Here is an 18,221-nt window from a genome sequence, read left to right on the forward strand (position 1 = left end):
AAGTCTCAGTCTTTACCAGGGTCATGTGGTTGCAGATCCAAGAATACACTCTGAACTGCTATCTTATGTTATTGTGTTCTTCCTAATTATTTCACTGCCTACTTATGTAGTGCTTCTGATTCATAATGACACCATTTCTTTACCAATTCAGAACAGTACCCAAGATTTGTGGAGATTTTAAGACCCACTGTTGGCTGTTGTTGAGCTCTTTTATGAAGGTAGTATCAGATGGTGTGAACTGTGTCCTTTAGGAATAGTGGTACAGCTGTGGGAAGTCTTTAGGCTGCTGTGACATGCCTATTCTGTATCCTCTGGACAGGTGTATGATGGATACTGATGATGAGGTACGGGACAGAGCTACCTTCTATCTGAATGTGCTACAGCAGAGGCAGATGGCACTGAATGCTACTTATATCTTCAATGGTCAGTGAGAACCAAGAAGGGAGACAAATATACTTTTGTTCCACGGATGGTGTCTTGGAAACATATCTCATGATGATTTGCATATGAGCTGGCTTCACTAGGAAAAATGCTTGGTTTTTATCTTTGAATGCACTTCCATTTCTAGGAAAACCTAAAGGATATAAAAGCCCAAAGAATGTTTGCTTGTTCCTGGTTCTCCTTGAGCTCCCTCTTGGGTTTGTCTTTTTCCCCCTTTCTTCTGCTGTTATTGTTTCCACATGGTTCTGTTGCTTTCTTTTGTGGAAGATACTTATATTTTGTTGAAAATTTTTATGCTTTGCTCCTATGGTTCCTTGGATGAAATAATAAGAGCACCCCCCCCCCCTTTTTTTTTCATTAGGAGCCTTTATTTTAACTTATTTAGGTTATAAAGTCTGTGGTTGTATTTTTCTTTAGAAAGCTTAGATAAATATTACAAACCTGGGCCTGTCTGGATCCTAGGATTGACAAGAAGTTATAATGCTGGGATTTCTCTGTTTCATAGGTCTAACAGTCTCTGTCCCAGGGATGGAAAAAGCCTTACACCAGTATACATTGGAGCCTTCAGAGAAGCCCTTTGACATGAAATCTATCCCCCTTGCTATGGCTCCTGTCTTTGAACAAAAAGCAGGTAATGGGAACACTTAGTTAATTTTTCTGTGTATAAATAGTTTTATACCAGTAAAATAATACTGTTAGCATATTTCTCTTAATATTTCTTTTGTCACGACTTACTTCTAAATCTTACAGAACTAAGATGGATGATACTTTTTTAAATTAGGGTTTTAAAAAAATTCCCCTTGTTTTCTCATGAAAGCAAGAATATGAAATGTGACTCAGACCGAAAGTTGTTTTTTTAATGCTGAGTGTAACAGCATTTAAAGTTAATTGTCACCATGTGTCTCAGAGCAGTAATTATGCTGCCAACTCCTATTTTTATTTTCTGATGTTGGTTACTCTTAATTAATTTTTCTATTGGAGGTTTAAAAAAATAAAAGAAGTGTTTAGTGGTTAGAACTGAAAAGGAAAGATCTCATGCTTAACTTTCGACATTTTCAGTTTGTTGATACTATACAAGTTTTTTTTTCCTATTTGAATCATGAGATTTGTTTTTATAAACTGTTTCTCTTTTTAAGAGTAATTTTTTAAAATATTCTGGTCCATTTAAAGCAAAATCTATATTTTTAGGACTTTATTATTTCACTAAATACATTTTAATTGGAGTTGTCCCTCCAAAAAAAACAAAAAACAAAAAAAAGGTGGCAGAGCACCTACTGGTATAATTTAGCCATGGCTCCTTATATAGCTGGTAGAAGTTTCTGCCCTCATCTCCTTCTGTCTGCATTTTGTGCTAGATAGTGGGAGGGAAGCTCACTTGATTGCTCATATCTGTCTTTGTAGAAATCACACTGGTGGCTACTAAGCCAGAGAAGTTGGCTCCTTCCAGGCAAGACATTTTCCAAGGTATGATGATTTGATGTGTAGAAGCAGTAGCCTTGTACCCTAGGCATTGTAAATATAGTGAAGTCCACTGCTTTTATTCAGTTTGATTATTTCTTGGTACAGGAAGTCTTTGTGAGGCTGAATGTTTGTTGTCACAGCCCACCGTTGCTGTGGCTGCCTGCAGTCTGTGGGACTTGTCAGTCTAAGTGGGAGTGTTTTTACTCTATCTTGGTTAATGGGAATTCACATTCTATGAAATCAAGGATTTAGTTTCTTCCTTTTTTTTTTTCTTTCGCCTTTAGTGATTCAGTTTACAAATTCTGTTACTTAAAAGATTATTTACTAAAGTTTGGAGACATATTAGTTGGGTGTTTATTAGTAAGGCTGTGGAAACTGAAAACATTTTAGACATTCAGAGTAATGTCTTCCTCTGTCTTATCTTTCTTCCTTCTTTTCTTTCCATTTTTCTTAATAGAACAACTGGCTGCCATTCCTGAGTTTGTGAATCTAGGACCCTTGTTCAAGTCGTCTGAGCCTGTCCAACTTACAGAAGCAGAGACAGAATACTTTGTTCGTTGTATCAAGCACGTGTTTACCAAGCACATTGTGTTCCAGGTGAGATCAGTGCTGTAACGGGCTCCTGGGAGGGGCTTAGTACTCATTCCCCTTCAGTTTATGATTCTAGTTCCTTTTATAGAGAAGTAACGTGGCAGCATTTCTGGTTTTCTTTCCTAAGTCCATAGCTCTAGAGATGCCTTCGTGTGATGGGTAGCTTTTAATGGTTTAAATTTAAAAGAACATAAAATCAAAATGTCTAAAGAAGTTGGACAGCATAAAGTAGAACCCGCTAAAAAAAAACATCATTCAATATCAGGGTAAATTAAGTGCGTTGTCCAAGAACTTGGATTTTAATTTGATTCCCAGACAGCTGTCAGGCCTCTACCCTGTCATTTGGTAGAACTCAGTCTCAGGAAAGAGAAGAAACTAGTGAATAACATAAAGGCGATCTCAAGAATAAGCTTATGCCTGTTGCCTCAAGAAAACCTTTAGGGGGAGACCTGTCTTGGTGTATAGAGAGGGAAAGTGTAGTGGGTTCCAGGACTGAGTTGTGGGTTATGGGTGGGAAGGAGCAACTTGCTTGAAAACAGTTCTTATCCTTCATAACTTTTGTGTTTGCTGCCTTTTCAGTTTGACTGTACCAATACTCTCAATGACCAGCTGCTGGAGAAAGTGACAGTGCAGGTGGAACCATCAGATTCCTATGAAGTGCTGTGCTGTATCCCAGCGCCCAGCCTAACTTATAATCAGCCGGGAATATGTTACACTCTTGTTCGTTTACCTGATGACGACTCTACAGCAGGTACTGATACCCAGAATGAAAGACACATGATTGCGGGTACATTACCACTTGAGCTCGTAAATGTCTGGACAAGTATTTGAGGTTCAAGAATTTGTTTCTTTTCCAGAATTAAATGTAATGATAATGATGGTATATTTATATTTATAAAATTAATTACTGCTATAGATATACTAATTTTATAACTAATTCTGAGTAAAATATGCTGGACATTTAATCTTAAAAGAGAAACTGAATGTATACAGTGGTAGCCCAAAAAGGAACTCAGACTTTCTGTTGAAACAGTGTGACCACTGGTTCATGTAGCTGATGTCTCCTTGAAGGATCATGGCCTCCTTCTCCCTGATGTTTCTTTCCAGGGCATCTTGGGGATTTTTTTACTTAGTAGATCCATGGCATCTGAAAATGTATTTTTTTTTAAGGGCTCTGTAGCCCAAGGCTGGCGTCTGAGTATGTCTCAGCCCAGTAAGTGGCTTAGCCAACAACTGGGTGTCCACATTTGAGAAAGGCTTTGTAATTCTCTACTTGACCTGTGTGCACTGTATGCAGTCTTAGGGGTGGGGGATGGGGGTCAGGGGAGGCCTGTGAAGGAGAACCAACTGCTAGTGCCAACAGTATTTACAAATTTGGGGATTTGAGACCTTCTGACATATCTCTTCTGAATGTCAAGTATTTGTTGTACTTGCTTTCCTCCTTTTCCTTTGTGAGTTCTTTTCTTCCCAGATTCAATGCAGAATATTCACAACTGCTAACCAGTTTACTCAGAAATAAGCACACACATCACACTTAACATTTTAAACAATTTTATTACTAGTACAGGAAAAAATTTTTACTGCTAGTACAGGAAAAAACAATTTTTACTGCTAGTACAGGAAAAACCAATTTTTACTATTAATACAGGAAAAAAACAAAGTAACAAATAGTGGGGAAGTTACAGAGTTACAAGAAATCATAAACGTACTAGTAAATAGTTGTCCCTGGTCATCACTGAGTTATATTTGGGGCTTAACCTGTCTTCTCTTAGCCCCTCTCCCAACCCCCTTTTTAGCTGTTGGTTCTGGGAGCCCCTGTCCAGTCTCACCTGTGTTGGATGATAGACCAGGCTACTCACTCTAGCACGAGGTAGATTCAAGTTGGCACCATTACTGGGTCTGAATCCCAGGTTGTTCCCTCTGGCCCTGGGTGGACCTGCACTTGCAGCCACCCTGGATCCATAACCCCCTGGGTAGGAAGGCACTTTCCTAGCTGGCCTCCAGTATTTCTCCTTCAAGCATTAGGCCATCCAACTTTAACCTTTAATCACCTCCTTTATCCCTTTATGAGGTTTCTCTAGTTCCGTTCCCTTTTAGCTACACTTTCTTTTCTGGTCTGTTTTCCTCTGGTTAGACTCATTTAAAATATGTCCACCAGCCAGTAATTAAGCTGGCTGTACTCTTTAGTAAAGCTAGTTTTATTTAGCCTTGTTCTAAACCAGTATCTGGGCCCAGTCTTAATGTAGCCCTGTGGCTTCTGCCATCATCCTGGGAGACTCCACATTTTTTTAGTTTTTTCCAGTAGCCACCTCTCCTTATTTCACAATTCTTCCCCCATTGTACTTCTTACTAAGTTTCTTTTTTTTAAGGGATGCCATTCCTTTGCCACTTAATTTCAGAGGGAAGCAAAATGCTGAACTCATTGAAGAATCAAGCTTTTCCCAATTGAGAATACTAGCTCCTCCCATTTCCCCAGGTTCACTTGGATAACTGATAACTCAGGTGCCTCACATCCCAAGGAGTGGTCCTAATAGAATACAATAAATACAGTTTTACAATATCAAAATACATAAAACAACAATATTGAAATTACAGAAGTTACATATAGTACAGGAGAAAACAACAACAACAGAAAACATTTCTACCAAGACAAAATATAGGGGCGGTTTCTTACACCTCCTTACTAAGGAGTTAATTTCTTTTTAAAATATAGATCTTACAAATTAGCCCAGAGGTTTCAACTTTTGGTCTGCTGGCTATGGACGCTTTTGCTTGATGGTTGTTAGTATTTTGTTTGTAAAAATTTGACATTTGGAGAATTTTCTTTCTTTTCTGTTAAATTTAAAGGATTTGCTGATTGGTGTTGGAACTTAGTTGTAAATTTGTCATTGTATCTTGGAGAGAAGAAATGGAATTCTGTCTCAACATTTGGACTTTTAAAACTTTGTTAGTAGTCAATTTATATTTGACCCATCACGTGCCTGCTTTAAAAAAAAATCCTTTCTATTCTTTAGTCTTTGTTAGAAACTAAAATTTTTCATCCACGGCCAATCCAAAGTCTTTGCTGTACAGTGAACAGAAGTGAAATACCAGGGTCTAGGCAGTACGAAGTCTTTTACCCATTCCTTCTTTTCTGCATTTTCCCACTGTAGATATTTTGAATTTCACCAATCACCTGAAGATATATACATCACCACTACTTGTCTTATCTCAGAAAATATATTTTCCATATAATTACAGAAAAAAAAAAAAGAAATTCTGGAGACTGTGATTTCCTTCAACTGTATAGAATAGAAAGGAGTCTAGGTTTTGAAGATAGATTGGGATTTGAATTCTGACTCTGCTGCACACTGACTGTAATCTTGGACAAATTATTTGATCTCTGTAAGCCTTTTAGGATTGTCAGAGGGATAAAATGAAATTAAGTAAAGTGATTAGTGTGGTGCCAGATACATAGTAAATACTTAATAGATAGAAGGTATTATTGTTTCAGTTCTGAAACTATCCACTCTCTCCCTTTATCTTCTTTAAAATCAAGTCTCTCACAGTTCAAAAGACACACACCGGCCAGTCTCCCCTAGAAAGCTGTTCCAGCAATCGTTCTTATCTTTGCTGTATCTTTAAACTTTCTCACTCCCCCTACTTTATAAGTGTCAAAAAAAATCTACGCCATCTGAAAAAAATCTACTCTACTTTAACTCAACATCAAGATATTACCATAACTCTGTCCGTCAAATCTTGGGCAATTTGTGGAAAGAGTAATCAGCTTCATAAGTCTCAATTCAGTTAGTCCTACGTGCTCTTTTCTGTCCTCCATAATTACTCTTCACTCAAATTTGTAGAAAAGCCTTCAAGGCAGCATGCCTTCTTCATGTCCTTTCTCATCCAGCAACTTTCTTTCCTCTGAATATTTATTATACTAGTAATAACATACATATATGCAACATTCTACAAATTTTTCCCTGCTTTGGATCTCTATAATGACCCTACCTACTTAACTTTTTGTTTTATTATGTCATATTTCTCATCTTAAAGCATTTCAACAAATTTACATAACTCACTTAAAAGGTCTTTAATAGCAAATATCCATACTAAGATCAAGTTTAACAGTACATGTATGAGTCTTTTTCTGGTTTTCATTAGGGAGGCTGCCTCCCATTTAACAATCCATAACTTTCGCATATGCTTCAGTTCTCAACTTTCTGCCTACGCTTCCTTAAACGTCTATCTGAACTTGAGCTACCACGGGATTCTGACGGACTCCAGACTCTTCTCTGAATCTGCAGTCTCCATTCTATTATTTGTGGTTCAGTATTAACTGTATTAACTCCTGACATTCTGACATTAAATCCACAGCTTCAATTAAGTAACATTTCTGTTTTTTACTTTGACTCACCTCCAGCCACTCACTGGGATCCACACTAATGACCCCTGATGAAACTGCATTCTTCTTAGCTAAGCACATAATCTCAATTTTTACTCAAATCCTATAAAAGCAGGATAAGTTGAATATAACTGTTCAACCACCGTGTCCCCTATCACTAGAATTTATATCAGTCTAGTCATAAAATCAGTTTTCCTCCAATTTGACCCATTATGAGATTGGCCAAGACTTCCAGTTTGAGATCTCATTCACCCCGTTCATTCATTTCATAACCCGTCTCCCTTTCCATTCATTTCATAACCTGTCTCCCTTTCCTCAAACACACTGAAATGTCTAACTTTCCCTCTATACTTACTTTCAGTCTGTCTTTTATCCTATTTCATGTTTCTGTTTCACACCATCAGCATCAGTAAATGTAATCTTTAATGCTCCCTTTCTTAAGTGATAGCATCTCTCCAGAATGCAGTGTAAACATGGCATATCCACTCATTTCCTCTTTTTCCCTCTTGACCTTAGGGAAAAACCCTCTGCTTGTTGGTACCACCCAGGCTTGGTTCACAACCTGAGCTTTTAAATAGATTCAGTATGTGAAAATGTGTGAACTTCCTCCTTGACTTACTGTTACTATTCCAAATGATACCACTGTAATGCGTGCATCTTCATCTTTGGATGTCAGTGGTACCAATGTCATGAGGTTGCTGCTGGCGCTCTCCCTTCAGATTTCATTTTATGAATTTACCTCCATATGACCATTTATTCTCCTGAATCTACCCACTTTGACATAATTATCTGGTAGATTTTTCCGGCAGCCACCAATTTGCCTGTGACAATTTCTTTTTATATATTTCTTCCATTTTCCTTTATTCCATTAATTTTGCTCAAGTTTAACACGCAGCACTATGCCTCGTAACCATTATAATCCTCCTTAATAATTCCACGGATGATTTATATCATTATATGTATACTCTCAACTTAATTCCAATTTCATTTTAACCATTTCTTTCCATTTTTCCTCTGCTCTTTTTCATTGGAAAAACATTAAACATATAAACACTACATCAACATCTGAAGAAGACTATTTTACCAGTGCTAAATACAATGCTTTCAAAGCTCAGCTGACTGCACCACACCGCCTTTACTCTGTACTGGGCTGTGCTACAGCCTCTCCCTCTGTGAACATTCTACGTCGTGTATCTTCCTAATAAAAGCATGCTTGCCCACAGACATAGCAGATAGCACCTATGCTTTCTTATATTCACTAGTATGCACCTACTGTCTGATCTCAATACCACATATGCCCCACTCCTGTCCCTGAGATCTGCTGATGTCCCCAGATTGGGAGCCCTTCAGGCTGCCCTCCCCTTTTCTTTAGAGCCCCTTTAATTACCCTGAGCCCTTCATACATTCATCAGGTTCTCCCCCTCTCCCATGATGCCTGTCCCTTTCTCCTCCCTTTGACTCCCCTGGCCCATCTCAACACTGGCCTGTCCCCTTCATGGCTGCTCAGAAATCCAAGGTCTCTCTCTTTGCACACTGGGTGTGGACTGAACCTTACTTGGCCCATCCTCTGCCTTTTCTCCCACTCTAGCCTTTGAGAGCCACTCTGCTTTATCTTAAGCATCTGATCCCACCTCCCCAACCACCTGCCAGTCATGTGACGGATACAGTGGCCTTTTCCTTGATATCTGCTCCCTTCTTGATCTGCCCTCACGCTCCCCTGTGACCAGCTTCTTGGTCTGCAGCGTGCTGCATGAATCCATATGCTATTCCAATTCAGCCTTAAGCACACTGTCTTTGCAGGTCCCCCATTTTGGAGATGGTCATGGCCTCTCTGGGCTTGTCGCTGACCTTTCATCATTTCATCTTGTGTTGCCCTGCACTGACTGGGTTGTCTCCAATGTCTTCCATGAGTCAGTACCTCTACCACCTGATCCTCCTCTAGCCTCTTCCTACCCCAGCATGTTCCCCACTAGCCTTACTCCCATGCTATCCTCTGCCTCCTACATGGGCTTTGTCATGGCCCACTCATGGGACAAAGCTCCTGGATCCTCCACATCCACTCCAACCTTCTGCCTCTTTGTTATCACCCTCTGTGCAGCACATTCCCTCATCTTCTCAACAAGCATCTCCTGTCCTAGCTGCAAGGCGCCTGCCCTTTCTCTTCTTACTGGACCACCACTTCTCCTCTACTTCCTGCTTCAGAATGCTCACCTGATCACCTGCTTCCATGCACAATTTCATCATCACTCCTAATTTCCTTCTCTACTGCTTATGTTCCTGATCTGTGTGACATTCTTGCAGCTACTGTCCGTGAGTCTTCCAGCTGGACTCAGTACTTTCCTGTGCTGTGTGCTCCCTTCTGGACCCCCCACCTTCTGCTCAGCCCAACTCCATCGTCCCTGCTTCAGACACACTGCACCAACCCTGCACACTCCGCCCCCGACCCCTGCTCATGAGCCAGGCTGCACTGTTCTCCCAGGTCCCCGCAGCATCACTCCTGAAACTTTCACGTTTCCATCCAGACCCCTTGTTGCACACTCTACTGATGCAGCTCTTGGGGAGCCCCTGCCTCTGATTCTCCTAGCTTTTTCCTTTCACCTTCTCACCCTCTTGCCCCCACGTCTGCCAGCCGCACTCCTGATGCCATCATACTCAGTCTGGACCCGCACAAAGCCCTGGGCACTGCTGTCCACCCTGCTTCTGCCCTTCTCCCACCATGCAGTCACCTCTCTCCCAGAGCCTCTCCTGCGCTGTCCCATCCCATCCACCCCTTCCTTTGGTGTGTACATCCCCTCTGGTACCCTCTGCTCACATACACACAATCCATCTTCCTTTCAGCCACTACTTCTGTCTCCCTCAGCTTTACTCCTCAAAACTCCTCAGCTCCAGGAACACCATGCTTGCAATCCACTCCCTACCGACTGACAGTAATCCCAACCCACCACCCGTCGTTCCAGGTGCCTTGTCGGCTACATTCATTTGCTCGCTGTCTGCTTGGTCCTGGGTCCTTTTCCTCCACATCTCCCAGTCTCAACTCTGATGCCTGCATCTACCCCAACTCAGGCTTATCTGCTTACGTTCCCCTCCCTCCCCCTTCCACCCAGTGATTCTCCCCCAAGGATGCGTGGCCCCAAAGGCAAGCCTATCAATGTCATCTTTCCATCTGTCTTGTATTTTTGTGGTTTTACTCTGGGTTTTTGTTTTGAGAGTACTGCACCCCAGATGTTTTGATAGGCCTCCCCTGGGGTGCATGCCTGCAGCTCCCACTCAGGTGAAATCCACACCCTGACCGTATCCCCGGGCAGAATCATCACAGTGTGACCCCCTGAGATACACTCTCCCCTTGAGCGCCTCTGGCCCCCAACAGTTGCTAATGATGCTTTTTCCTAAAAAAAAAAAAAACCCAAAACCCAGCATTGCCCCCACTCTGACTGCCCGGCACTGTCCTCTTGGAACCACCACATTCCCTTCCATATTTATTCAGTGACAACCAACATCCCCCTAACTCCAGTCTGCATCAGAGCACTTTTCTTGTCAAGTCACCACGCCCCAGACACTCCCCTGCACCCCACCCTTTATGACTCTTAGGCATTATGACAGTATCTTTGGTACAAACCTGTCGTTCTTCTTGGCGCTTGCCATTGTCCCTTTCCCTAGGTTACCCCTCCTCATTTCAGACCCATGACACTGTCCTCTTACAGAGCCCTGCCCCTGTCGTCCTCACGTTCCTCTGTGATTCCTGCTAAGCAGCCTTCCCCTTCCTCCTCTCCTGCAGCTGCTCTCTGTCCTCTCCAGGTGGATTCACTGGTCTTCCCAATCCGCTCCTCAACCTGCAACCATCACCCCAACACTGGACCTGTATTCAGTCCAGAAGCACAACTAAAGATGGTTTTCTCAGTGTCTGGAGCTGGATCTCCCACCCCCCCACCTTCACTCCCAACCTTGTTCCCCTACACAACCCTGTCCAACCTGACCTGCACCCCAACCCCAGTCCCATCCCCATCTGCCTCCCATCCCCACCTCCCCCCGCATCCCCAGCGGATCCGTATTAAAGAGCCTGGCCAAAAAGTTCTACCCTCCCCACAACATTCGATGCTGTTAGCAGCAGCCACTGCTCCCCACCCACTGCTAGCCACCCCTTTCCCACTCCTCCTTCCTCATGCCTCTGCCCGCCCTGGGTAGTCCCAAATCTCAAAAGTTCCTTCTGGTTGGCACTTCTGCCAGTACAGCTACACAGCCAGTTTTCTCCTATCATTCCTTCTCCTCTTGGTGTCCAGCCTGTGTTCCTTCCACTGTGCTCCACTCTCCATCCTGTCCCGGAGGCCTCCCATCACCTTGTCTCTGTCTGGGAGGTGACCTTCCTGTCCTGCTGCATCAAGGCCCCATTAGGATATTCTTTCCCACAACCCTTCCTTATGTGATCCATTTCTTCCCTTTACCAACCTGGCCCAGGGAAAGTGCCCTCCTCTTCTCTAGGAACCATGATCTCAAAGTTCCCCAGTGCCTGTCATTGAGTAGCACAGGGTAATCCTTTCTCTGTAGGGGTGCTCCCTCCAGGACCTGCTCTCATGCTCACACTCTTTCCTCCACTACCCTGCCATGTTCTCGCTGAAATCATGGGCTGAGTCCTTCCACTGGCTCAGGCCACCCACCATTTTCCTGGAGGCTTCCTGTCCTTCCTTCCTTTCTCTTCTCTTCCCTTGTAATCAAGCCACTACGCACAGGACTTTACACACGCCCCCTCTTCCGCCTCTTCTTTCCTCGTCTCCACTGCTTCCATCGCTCCTCCTTTGGGCCCGGGACGCACCCCTGCCCATCAGCCTTGCGCTCCCACTCCCCGATGACATCCAGACCCCCCCTTTGCCCTCCTTCTCTCTAGGCCACCATCCCCTCATGTACAGATTTTAAGACCCCACTCTCACGCTCCGTCCCATTCTGCCTTGCCCCCTCTGCTGTTCCCTGGATCCAGCCTCCCAAACAAGAGCCCCTGCTGCTCAAGCCCTCACCGTCCTGCCCTCTGCTCGCTCCCTCTGTGCTGCCCCCATTACCTTCTCAGGCCAGACCCCTGACACCCCACTGGTTTCGGAGGTCCCCCTCCTCCCTCCTTCCCTGTGTGCCGCCCCCACCACATGCTGGACCTGCACCCTTCCCAACACCCCTGGAAGAGCAAAAGCTCAGTCAGTGATGGTTGGGCAATGTCAGCTCAGCCTGCTCCTCCCCGACTCCGCTGCCATTTTACGCACGTTTGCTGCCTGCACTCTGCACTGCAGCCACAGGAGCCCAGCCCAGATCCCTGAGGTTACCTGCCAGTGGTTTCTCTGTAGGGTCCGGCTTAATGTGCAGTGACACCCAGGTTCCTCAGTTTTAGCGCAGCCATTGGGTTTCCTTTCCCAGGTCTTCCGATGCTCCGGCTATGAGGTCTCACCTCTGCACTGCAGCTCCTGGCCCGTCTCAGTACCGCACGTACCCCCTCCCCCTGACATCTGCCGAAGTCCCACATTGAGAGCTCTTCAGGCTGCCTTTCCCCTTCCACGGTGCCCCCTTCGCTGACCCTGGGCCCCTCAGACATTCCTAAGGTTCTCTCCCTTCTTCTGTGATTCCCGTCCCCGGTCTCGTCCCTTCTGCCCCCTGAGCAATGCCCCTACCACCTGTCAGTCATGAGAAGGATGCAGCGCTCTTTTCCTTGACCAGCCCTCATGCTCCTGGGATGGCCAGCTTCCCTGTCCGCAGTGTCCTGTACTGAGTCCATCTGCCATCCAGATTTCCCCCTAAGCGCCCTAACCTTGCCGAGTCCGCCAGACGGGAGAAGGTCACTGCTTCTCCGGCCTTCTCTATGACCTTTCCTCTCGCCGTGCCCTGTCTCCAACATTTTCGATGGCCACTACCTCTACGACCTCGACCTCGTTCTCCTCTGGCCTCACCCCGCCTCTCCCGAGTTCCTCGCGTGCCTCACCTGCGCTGTGCTCCTCCTCCTGCCCACGTGGGCTTCCTCTCCCCTTTCCTGCCCACTCGGGGGTAGGGACCCTGGATTCTCCACATCCACTCTCTCCTGTGTGTTCCCTGATGCCCTCCACAGGCCTTTCCTTGCCCGGCGCCATCGCCTGCCCCTCCGCCCTCTCCTGGCCCGTTGGACCACCTCTCCTCCACCACACTCTCCCAGTTGTTCGAGGCCGCCGCTCACCTGGTCACCTACATCCTCGGCCCGCTTTCAGGGTCTCTCCTGCTCTCCCGCTACTGCACACATAGCAAAGGAACTGTGCTACCTGATCCGTGTGACATTCTTGCAGCTACCGTCTGTGAGTCTTCCAGCTGGACTCAGTACTTTCCTGTGCTGCGTGCTCCCTTCTTGACCCCCCCCCCACCTTCCGCTCAGCCCAGCTCCATCATCTCTGCTTCAGACCCACTGCACCGACCCTGCACGCCCCGCCCCCGACCCCCGCTCATGAGCCAGGCTGCGCTCTCCTCCCAGGTCCCCGCGGTGTCGCTCCTTTAACTCTCACGTTTCCATCCAGACCCCTCGTTGCACACTCTCCTGACCCAGCTCTCGGGAAACCCCTGCCTGATTCCCCTTTTTCCTTTCACCTTCTTCTCACCTCCTTGCCCCCACACCTGGCAGCCCCACTCCCGACACCATCACACTGAGTCTGGACCGGCACAGAGCCCTGGGCACCGCTGTCCGCCCTCCTTCTCTCCTCCTCCCTCCGATTGCTCTTCTCTCCCCCAGAGCCTCTCCTGCACTTTTGTGTCCCATCTCTTCTCATGCCCACACCCCTCCTATCCCGCACACATCATGACTCAGGCAGGTGACAATATCTTTGGTCTAACTCTCTTTCTAGGTGCTTGTCACTGTCCCTTTCAAAAGTTTACCCCTCCTCATTCAGCTCTGTGACACCTTATGGTCGTACTGTCCAGCTGTGTCTCCTGACAGCCAGGTGTTTCCCTTCTGCCTTCCCTGCAGCCCCTCTCCCTCGTCCTCTCTGGGTGGATTCAGTGGTCTCACCCTCCCTCATCTCAGCGTAGTCATCACCCCCAGCACTGGACTTGCAGTCATTCCATAAGCTCAAAGTAGATGATTTTCTCAGTGCCTGGAGCTCCTTCTCCCTTCCCCACCATCCCCACTGATCCCAACCCTGCCCTCACATCCAATCCAGTCAAACTCAATTTGTACCCCAATCCTGAACCCTGTCCCAGACCACACCCCACCCTGGATCCATATTAAAGAGCCTGGCCAAAAAGTTCTACCCTTGCCACAATATTCCAGGTTGTAGCAGCAGCCACTGCTCCCGCCCGCTGCTAGCCACCCCTTTCCCACTCTTCCTTCCTCATGCGTCTGCTCCCCCTGGCTGGTCCCGAATCTCTGAAGTTCCTTCTGGTTGGCACCTCTGAGATCTGCCTGGATTCCTACCTGCCACCTCCTCCTTCTCATTGCTCCCCCTGTTGTTGTCCAGCCTGTCTCCCTTCCACTGCGCTCCAGTCTCCACCCTCCCCGGGGTGCCTCCCATCACCTGTCTCTGGCAGGTGACCCTCCCGTCATGCCACATCAAGGCTCCACTTGGACATTCCTTCCTGAGACCCTTCCTCATGCAACCCATTTCTTCCCTTTCCCTCCCTGTCCAGGGAAAGTGCCCTCCTCTTTAGGAACCATGATCCCATCTCAGTGCTCCCTAATACCTGTCACTGAGTTGCACTGGGTCACCCTGTCTCTGTAGGGCTGCTCCCTCCTGGGACCTGCTCTCATGCTCACACTCTTTCCTCCCCTTCCCTGTTCTCCCTGAAATCATGGGCTGTCACTGGTCTGGTTCTTCCACGGGCTCAGACCACCATTTCTTTTTAGGCTCCCTTTTCCTTAGCGCCTTCCTGTCTTTCCTTACTTCCTGTTCTGTCTTCCCTTTTAAACAAGCCACTGTACACAGGACTTTACACCAGGCCGCCACCTTGCCTTCTTCTTTCCTTGCCTCCACTGATTCCATCTCTCTTTCCATGGACCTGGGGTGCACCCCCGGCCATCACCCTTGCTGTCCCTCTCCTTGTTGACACGTCCAGATCCCCGCTCTGCCCTCCTTCCCTCTAGCCACGTTCCCCTCACATCACCCACATGCAGATCTGAAGACCCACCAATTACTCTCCAGTCCATGTGGCCTTGCCTCCTTGCTGTTCAGGTCCAGCCTCGCAGACAAGAGTCCCCCAGGGCCCCAGTGTCCCACCCACTGGTGTCTCCCTCTGTGGCCTTTTCCTACCCACATTATCTTCTCAGACTAGACTTACGACATCCCATTGGCTGTGAAGGTCCCCACTTCTCCCCTGATTCCCTATGCAGTCTCTCTGCCACATGCTAAACCCCCACCTGTCAGCACCCATGGACTAGCAGAGGCACAGATTCGCTGACTGACAGCAGCTGTCAATACCACCTTAGTTCCCACCCATTCCTGTGCCATTTCTAAGCATATCTGCTACCCACACCATGGACTCCACCTGGTCCTTCCCAGTGTCCCTGAGGTTACCTGCCCGTGGTTTGTATGCAGAGTCTATCTGACATGCAACACAGCCCCGTTTCCTCTGTGTCACCACAGTCATTGTGGCCCTTTCCCTGCTGCTCTGAGGGCCTTGGGTCTTCAAAGCCCCAGGCTATGGCGTCTCTGCCCTGCTCTGCTCTGCTTCTGCCATCTGGCATCAGGGCGTGCAGAACCCTCTTGTCTCCTGAGACCTGCCAAAGTCCCAGACTGGGGCTCTCCAGGCTCCTTGCTCCTCTTCTTCCTCATTTTCCCCCCTGGCCTTGCTCTTCTCTTTACCTGCTCTGAGTCCCAGCAAGTTCATGACATTCTTTCCCCTCTTCACTGCCACCTGTTCCTTTATTTTCCCACCGATTCCCCTGATCCAATTTGTATCCTGCCTGAGATTCCAGAGTTTCTCTTTCCAAGCTGGCTGCCCATTGAACTGGCTTGGCACATCCACCTTTTCTCTTCCTCTTGTCTTCAGGAGCCCTCTGCCTCCTCGTCAGCATCCCATCCTACTTCCCCAGCCACCTGCCAGTCAGGTGACAGATTCCTCAACCGTTCCCTCAACTTCCTCTTCCTTGACTGAACCTCGTGCTCCCCCGGTGCCAGCTTCTTGGTCCCCAGCATGCTGTACTGAATCCACGCTGCCTGAACGCTCACCAAAGCACGCTACTTTTTGGGTCTACCAATTTGGAGAAAGTCATTGCTTCTGGGTGCTCTCTGGCCTTCCATCATCTCACCATGCCCTGCAGTTTTGTCTCCAGAATTTTCAAGAGCCACTACCTCTAGCACCTCAACATCCTCTGACCTCAGCCACCTCTCCCGAGTTCCTCGCCTGCCCTGTCTTATCCTCGCTGTGCCCTTCCTCCTGCGTGAGCCGCCTCATGCCTTTGACCCACTTTCGGGGGTAAAGTTTGTAGGTTCTCCACCTCCGCCCTTTGTCACTCCTCTCCTGGTGCAGTGCGCTCCCTGATCCTCTCCACAAGCCCCTGGTATGCCTGCCAGGCGCCGTGTCCTGCGATTTCTCACTCCTCTGGCCCGACGGACCACCTGCCCTCTACCACACTCTCCCACCTGGCGGAGACTGCTCACCTGAACGCCCAGCTTCAAGGTCTCTCCTTCTTTGCTTCTCCACTGCAGCGTCATAAACAGCTGTCCGACCTAAGCGTGTGATGTTCTTTGAGCTCCCACTGAGACTCTTGCAGCTGGATTCAGTAGTCTTCTCTGTTGGCTGCTCCCTTCCTGATCCTCGCCCACTGCTCAGCCCAATTCAGTCCTCTTTGCCTCCGACACTGTGCTGAGCCCACACACTCTGCCCGCCCCCCCATACTCAGTCTTGTGGACCAATGCTGCAGTGTCCTCCTGGACCTCAAAAAGGTTGCTCCCTGAAACCTGGGATGTTTCCATCCAGCCCCTTTGTTGTGGGCTCTTCTGACTCAGCTCTTGGGGAGTCTCCTCCTCTGATTCTCCCACCTTCTTCCTTTCCCCACACACCTTGACTTGTGCCCTGCCTCCTGCCACCTCATGCCTGACATCACCCTGCTAGTCTCGACCTGCACAGAGCCCTGGTCCTGTTGTCCACCCTCCTCTCCTCCGCCTCCCTCCCTAGCAGTCATCTCTCCCAGATGCTCTCATTCAGTGTTGTGTCCCATCCTGTCTGCCCTTTCTTCCCTATGGACATCCCACCCGGAGCTTGCTACTCATATATGCACAACCCAACTTCCTTTTGGTCGCCACTGCCATCTCTCTCAGTCCCACTCCTCAGGTGTCCTCAGCTCAGGGACCTCCGCCTTGGCGCCCCACTCCCTACCATGGACAGTGAATCCTAGCCACCCCCACCATTCCGGGTCCTTTTGTTGGCTCCCTCCATTCACTCGCTCTCTGCCTGGTCCTGGGTCCTTTCCTCCATGTCTGACAGTCCTGACTCTGATGCCTGCATCTACCCCACGTCAGGGGCTCGTCTCTCCCACTCCCCTCTGCCCAGCTCTCCGCCCTGCCCCACACCCAGTGATTCTCACCTGAGGATGCGTGACCCCGCGAGGCAGCTTTTCAGCCTCATTATCTGGCCATGTTTTTGTGCTTTCTTTTGGGGATTCTTTTGCATATTCTTTTTGTATTGAGCAGAGAGCACTGCTCACCATTCAGATGGTTTTTATGGACTCTCTCTCAGGGAAGCCTGATGAGACCACCTGGGCTGCATGTTCCCTTGCACACCTTTCGCCTCCCATCAGGTGCTGTTGACACTTGTTCTTCAAAAACCCCACATGGCCCCCGCTCTGCCACTGTTCAGTACTATTCTCTTAGAACCACACACTCCCTTCCACACTGAGTCGCTGAAACCTGACATGCCCTAAACCCCAGTCTGCATTAGAGTATTGCTCTTTTCATACTGCCCCTACACCTCCACCCATCATTAATGACTCTCAGGCATTGTGACAATATTTTTGGTCCATATCTGGTCCTTCTTGGCACTTGCCATTGTCCCTTTTTCTACTTTACCCCTCCTTGTAGCAGACCCGTGACACTGTCCTCTTGCAGAGCCCTGCCCCGTCATCCTCACGTTCCTCTATGATTCCCGCTAAGCAGACCTTTCCCTTCCTCTTCTCCTGCAGCTGCTCTCTGTCCTCTCTGGGTGGATTCACTGGTCTTCCCATTCCTCTCCTCAACCTGCAGTCATCACCCCAACACTGGACCTGTAATGAGTCCAGAAGCACAGCTAAAGATTTTCTCAGTGCCTGGAGATTGGCTCATGACCCCCCCAACCCTCCCACCCCCATCCCCACCCCCATTAATCCCAACCCTGCCCTCCCATCCAACCCGGTCAAACCCAACCCATACCCCACCCTAAC

At 47.8% G+C, this 18,221-nt stretch overlaps 1 protein-coding gene across 3 annotated transcripts in view; it reads left to right on the top strand.

Annotated features, from left to right (window-relative positions):
* The window catches only part of COPG2 (COPI coat complex subunit gamma 2), a 127,803-nt gene that overhangs the window by 55,582 nt on the left and 54,000 nt on the right, over positions 1 to 18,221 (top strand). For all 3 annotated transcript variants that reach the window (XM_031455367.2, XM_064487361.1, XM_031455368.2), the window contains exons 16-20: positions 320 to 423; positions 947 to 1,072; positions 1,843 to 1,905; positions 2,360 to 2,499; positions 3,073 to 3,244. In XM_031455367.2, the coding sequence (XP_031311227.1) occupies positions 320 to 423; positions 947 to 1,072; positions 1,843 to 1,905; positions 2,360 to 2,499; positions 3,073 to 3,244 (605 nt within the window). The remainder of the gene's footprint in view (positions 1 to 319; positions 424 to 946; positions 1,073 to 1,842; positions 1,906 to 2,359; positions 2,500 to 3,072; positions 3,245 to 18,221) is intronic.

This window comes from Camelus dromedarius, chromosome 7, assembly GCF_036321535.1.
Source record: "Camelus dromedarius isolate mCamDro1 chromosome 7, mCamDro1.pat, whole genome shotgun sequence".
NCBI lineage: Eukaryota > Metazoa > Chordata > Mammalia > Artiodactyla > Camelidae > Camelus > Camelus dromedarius.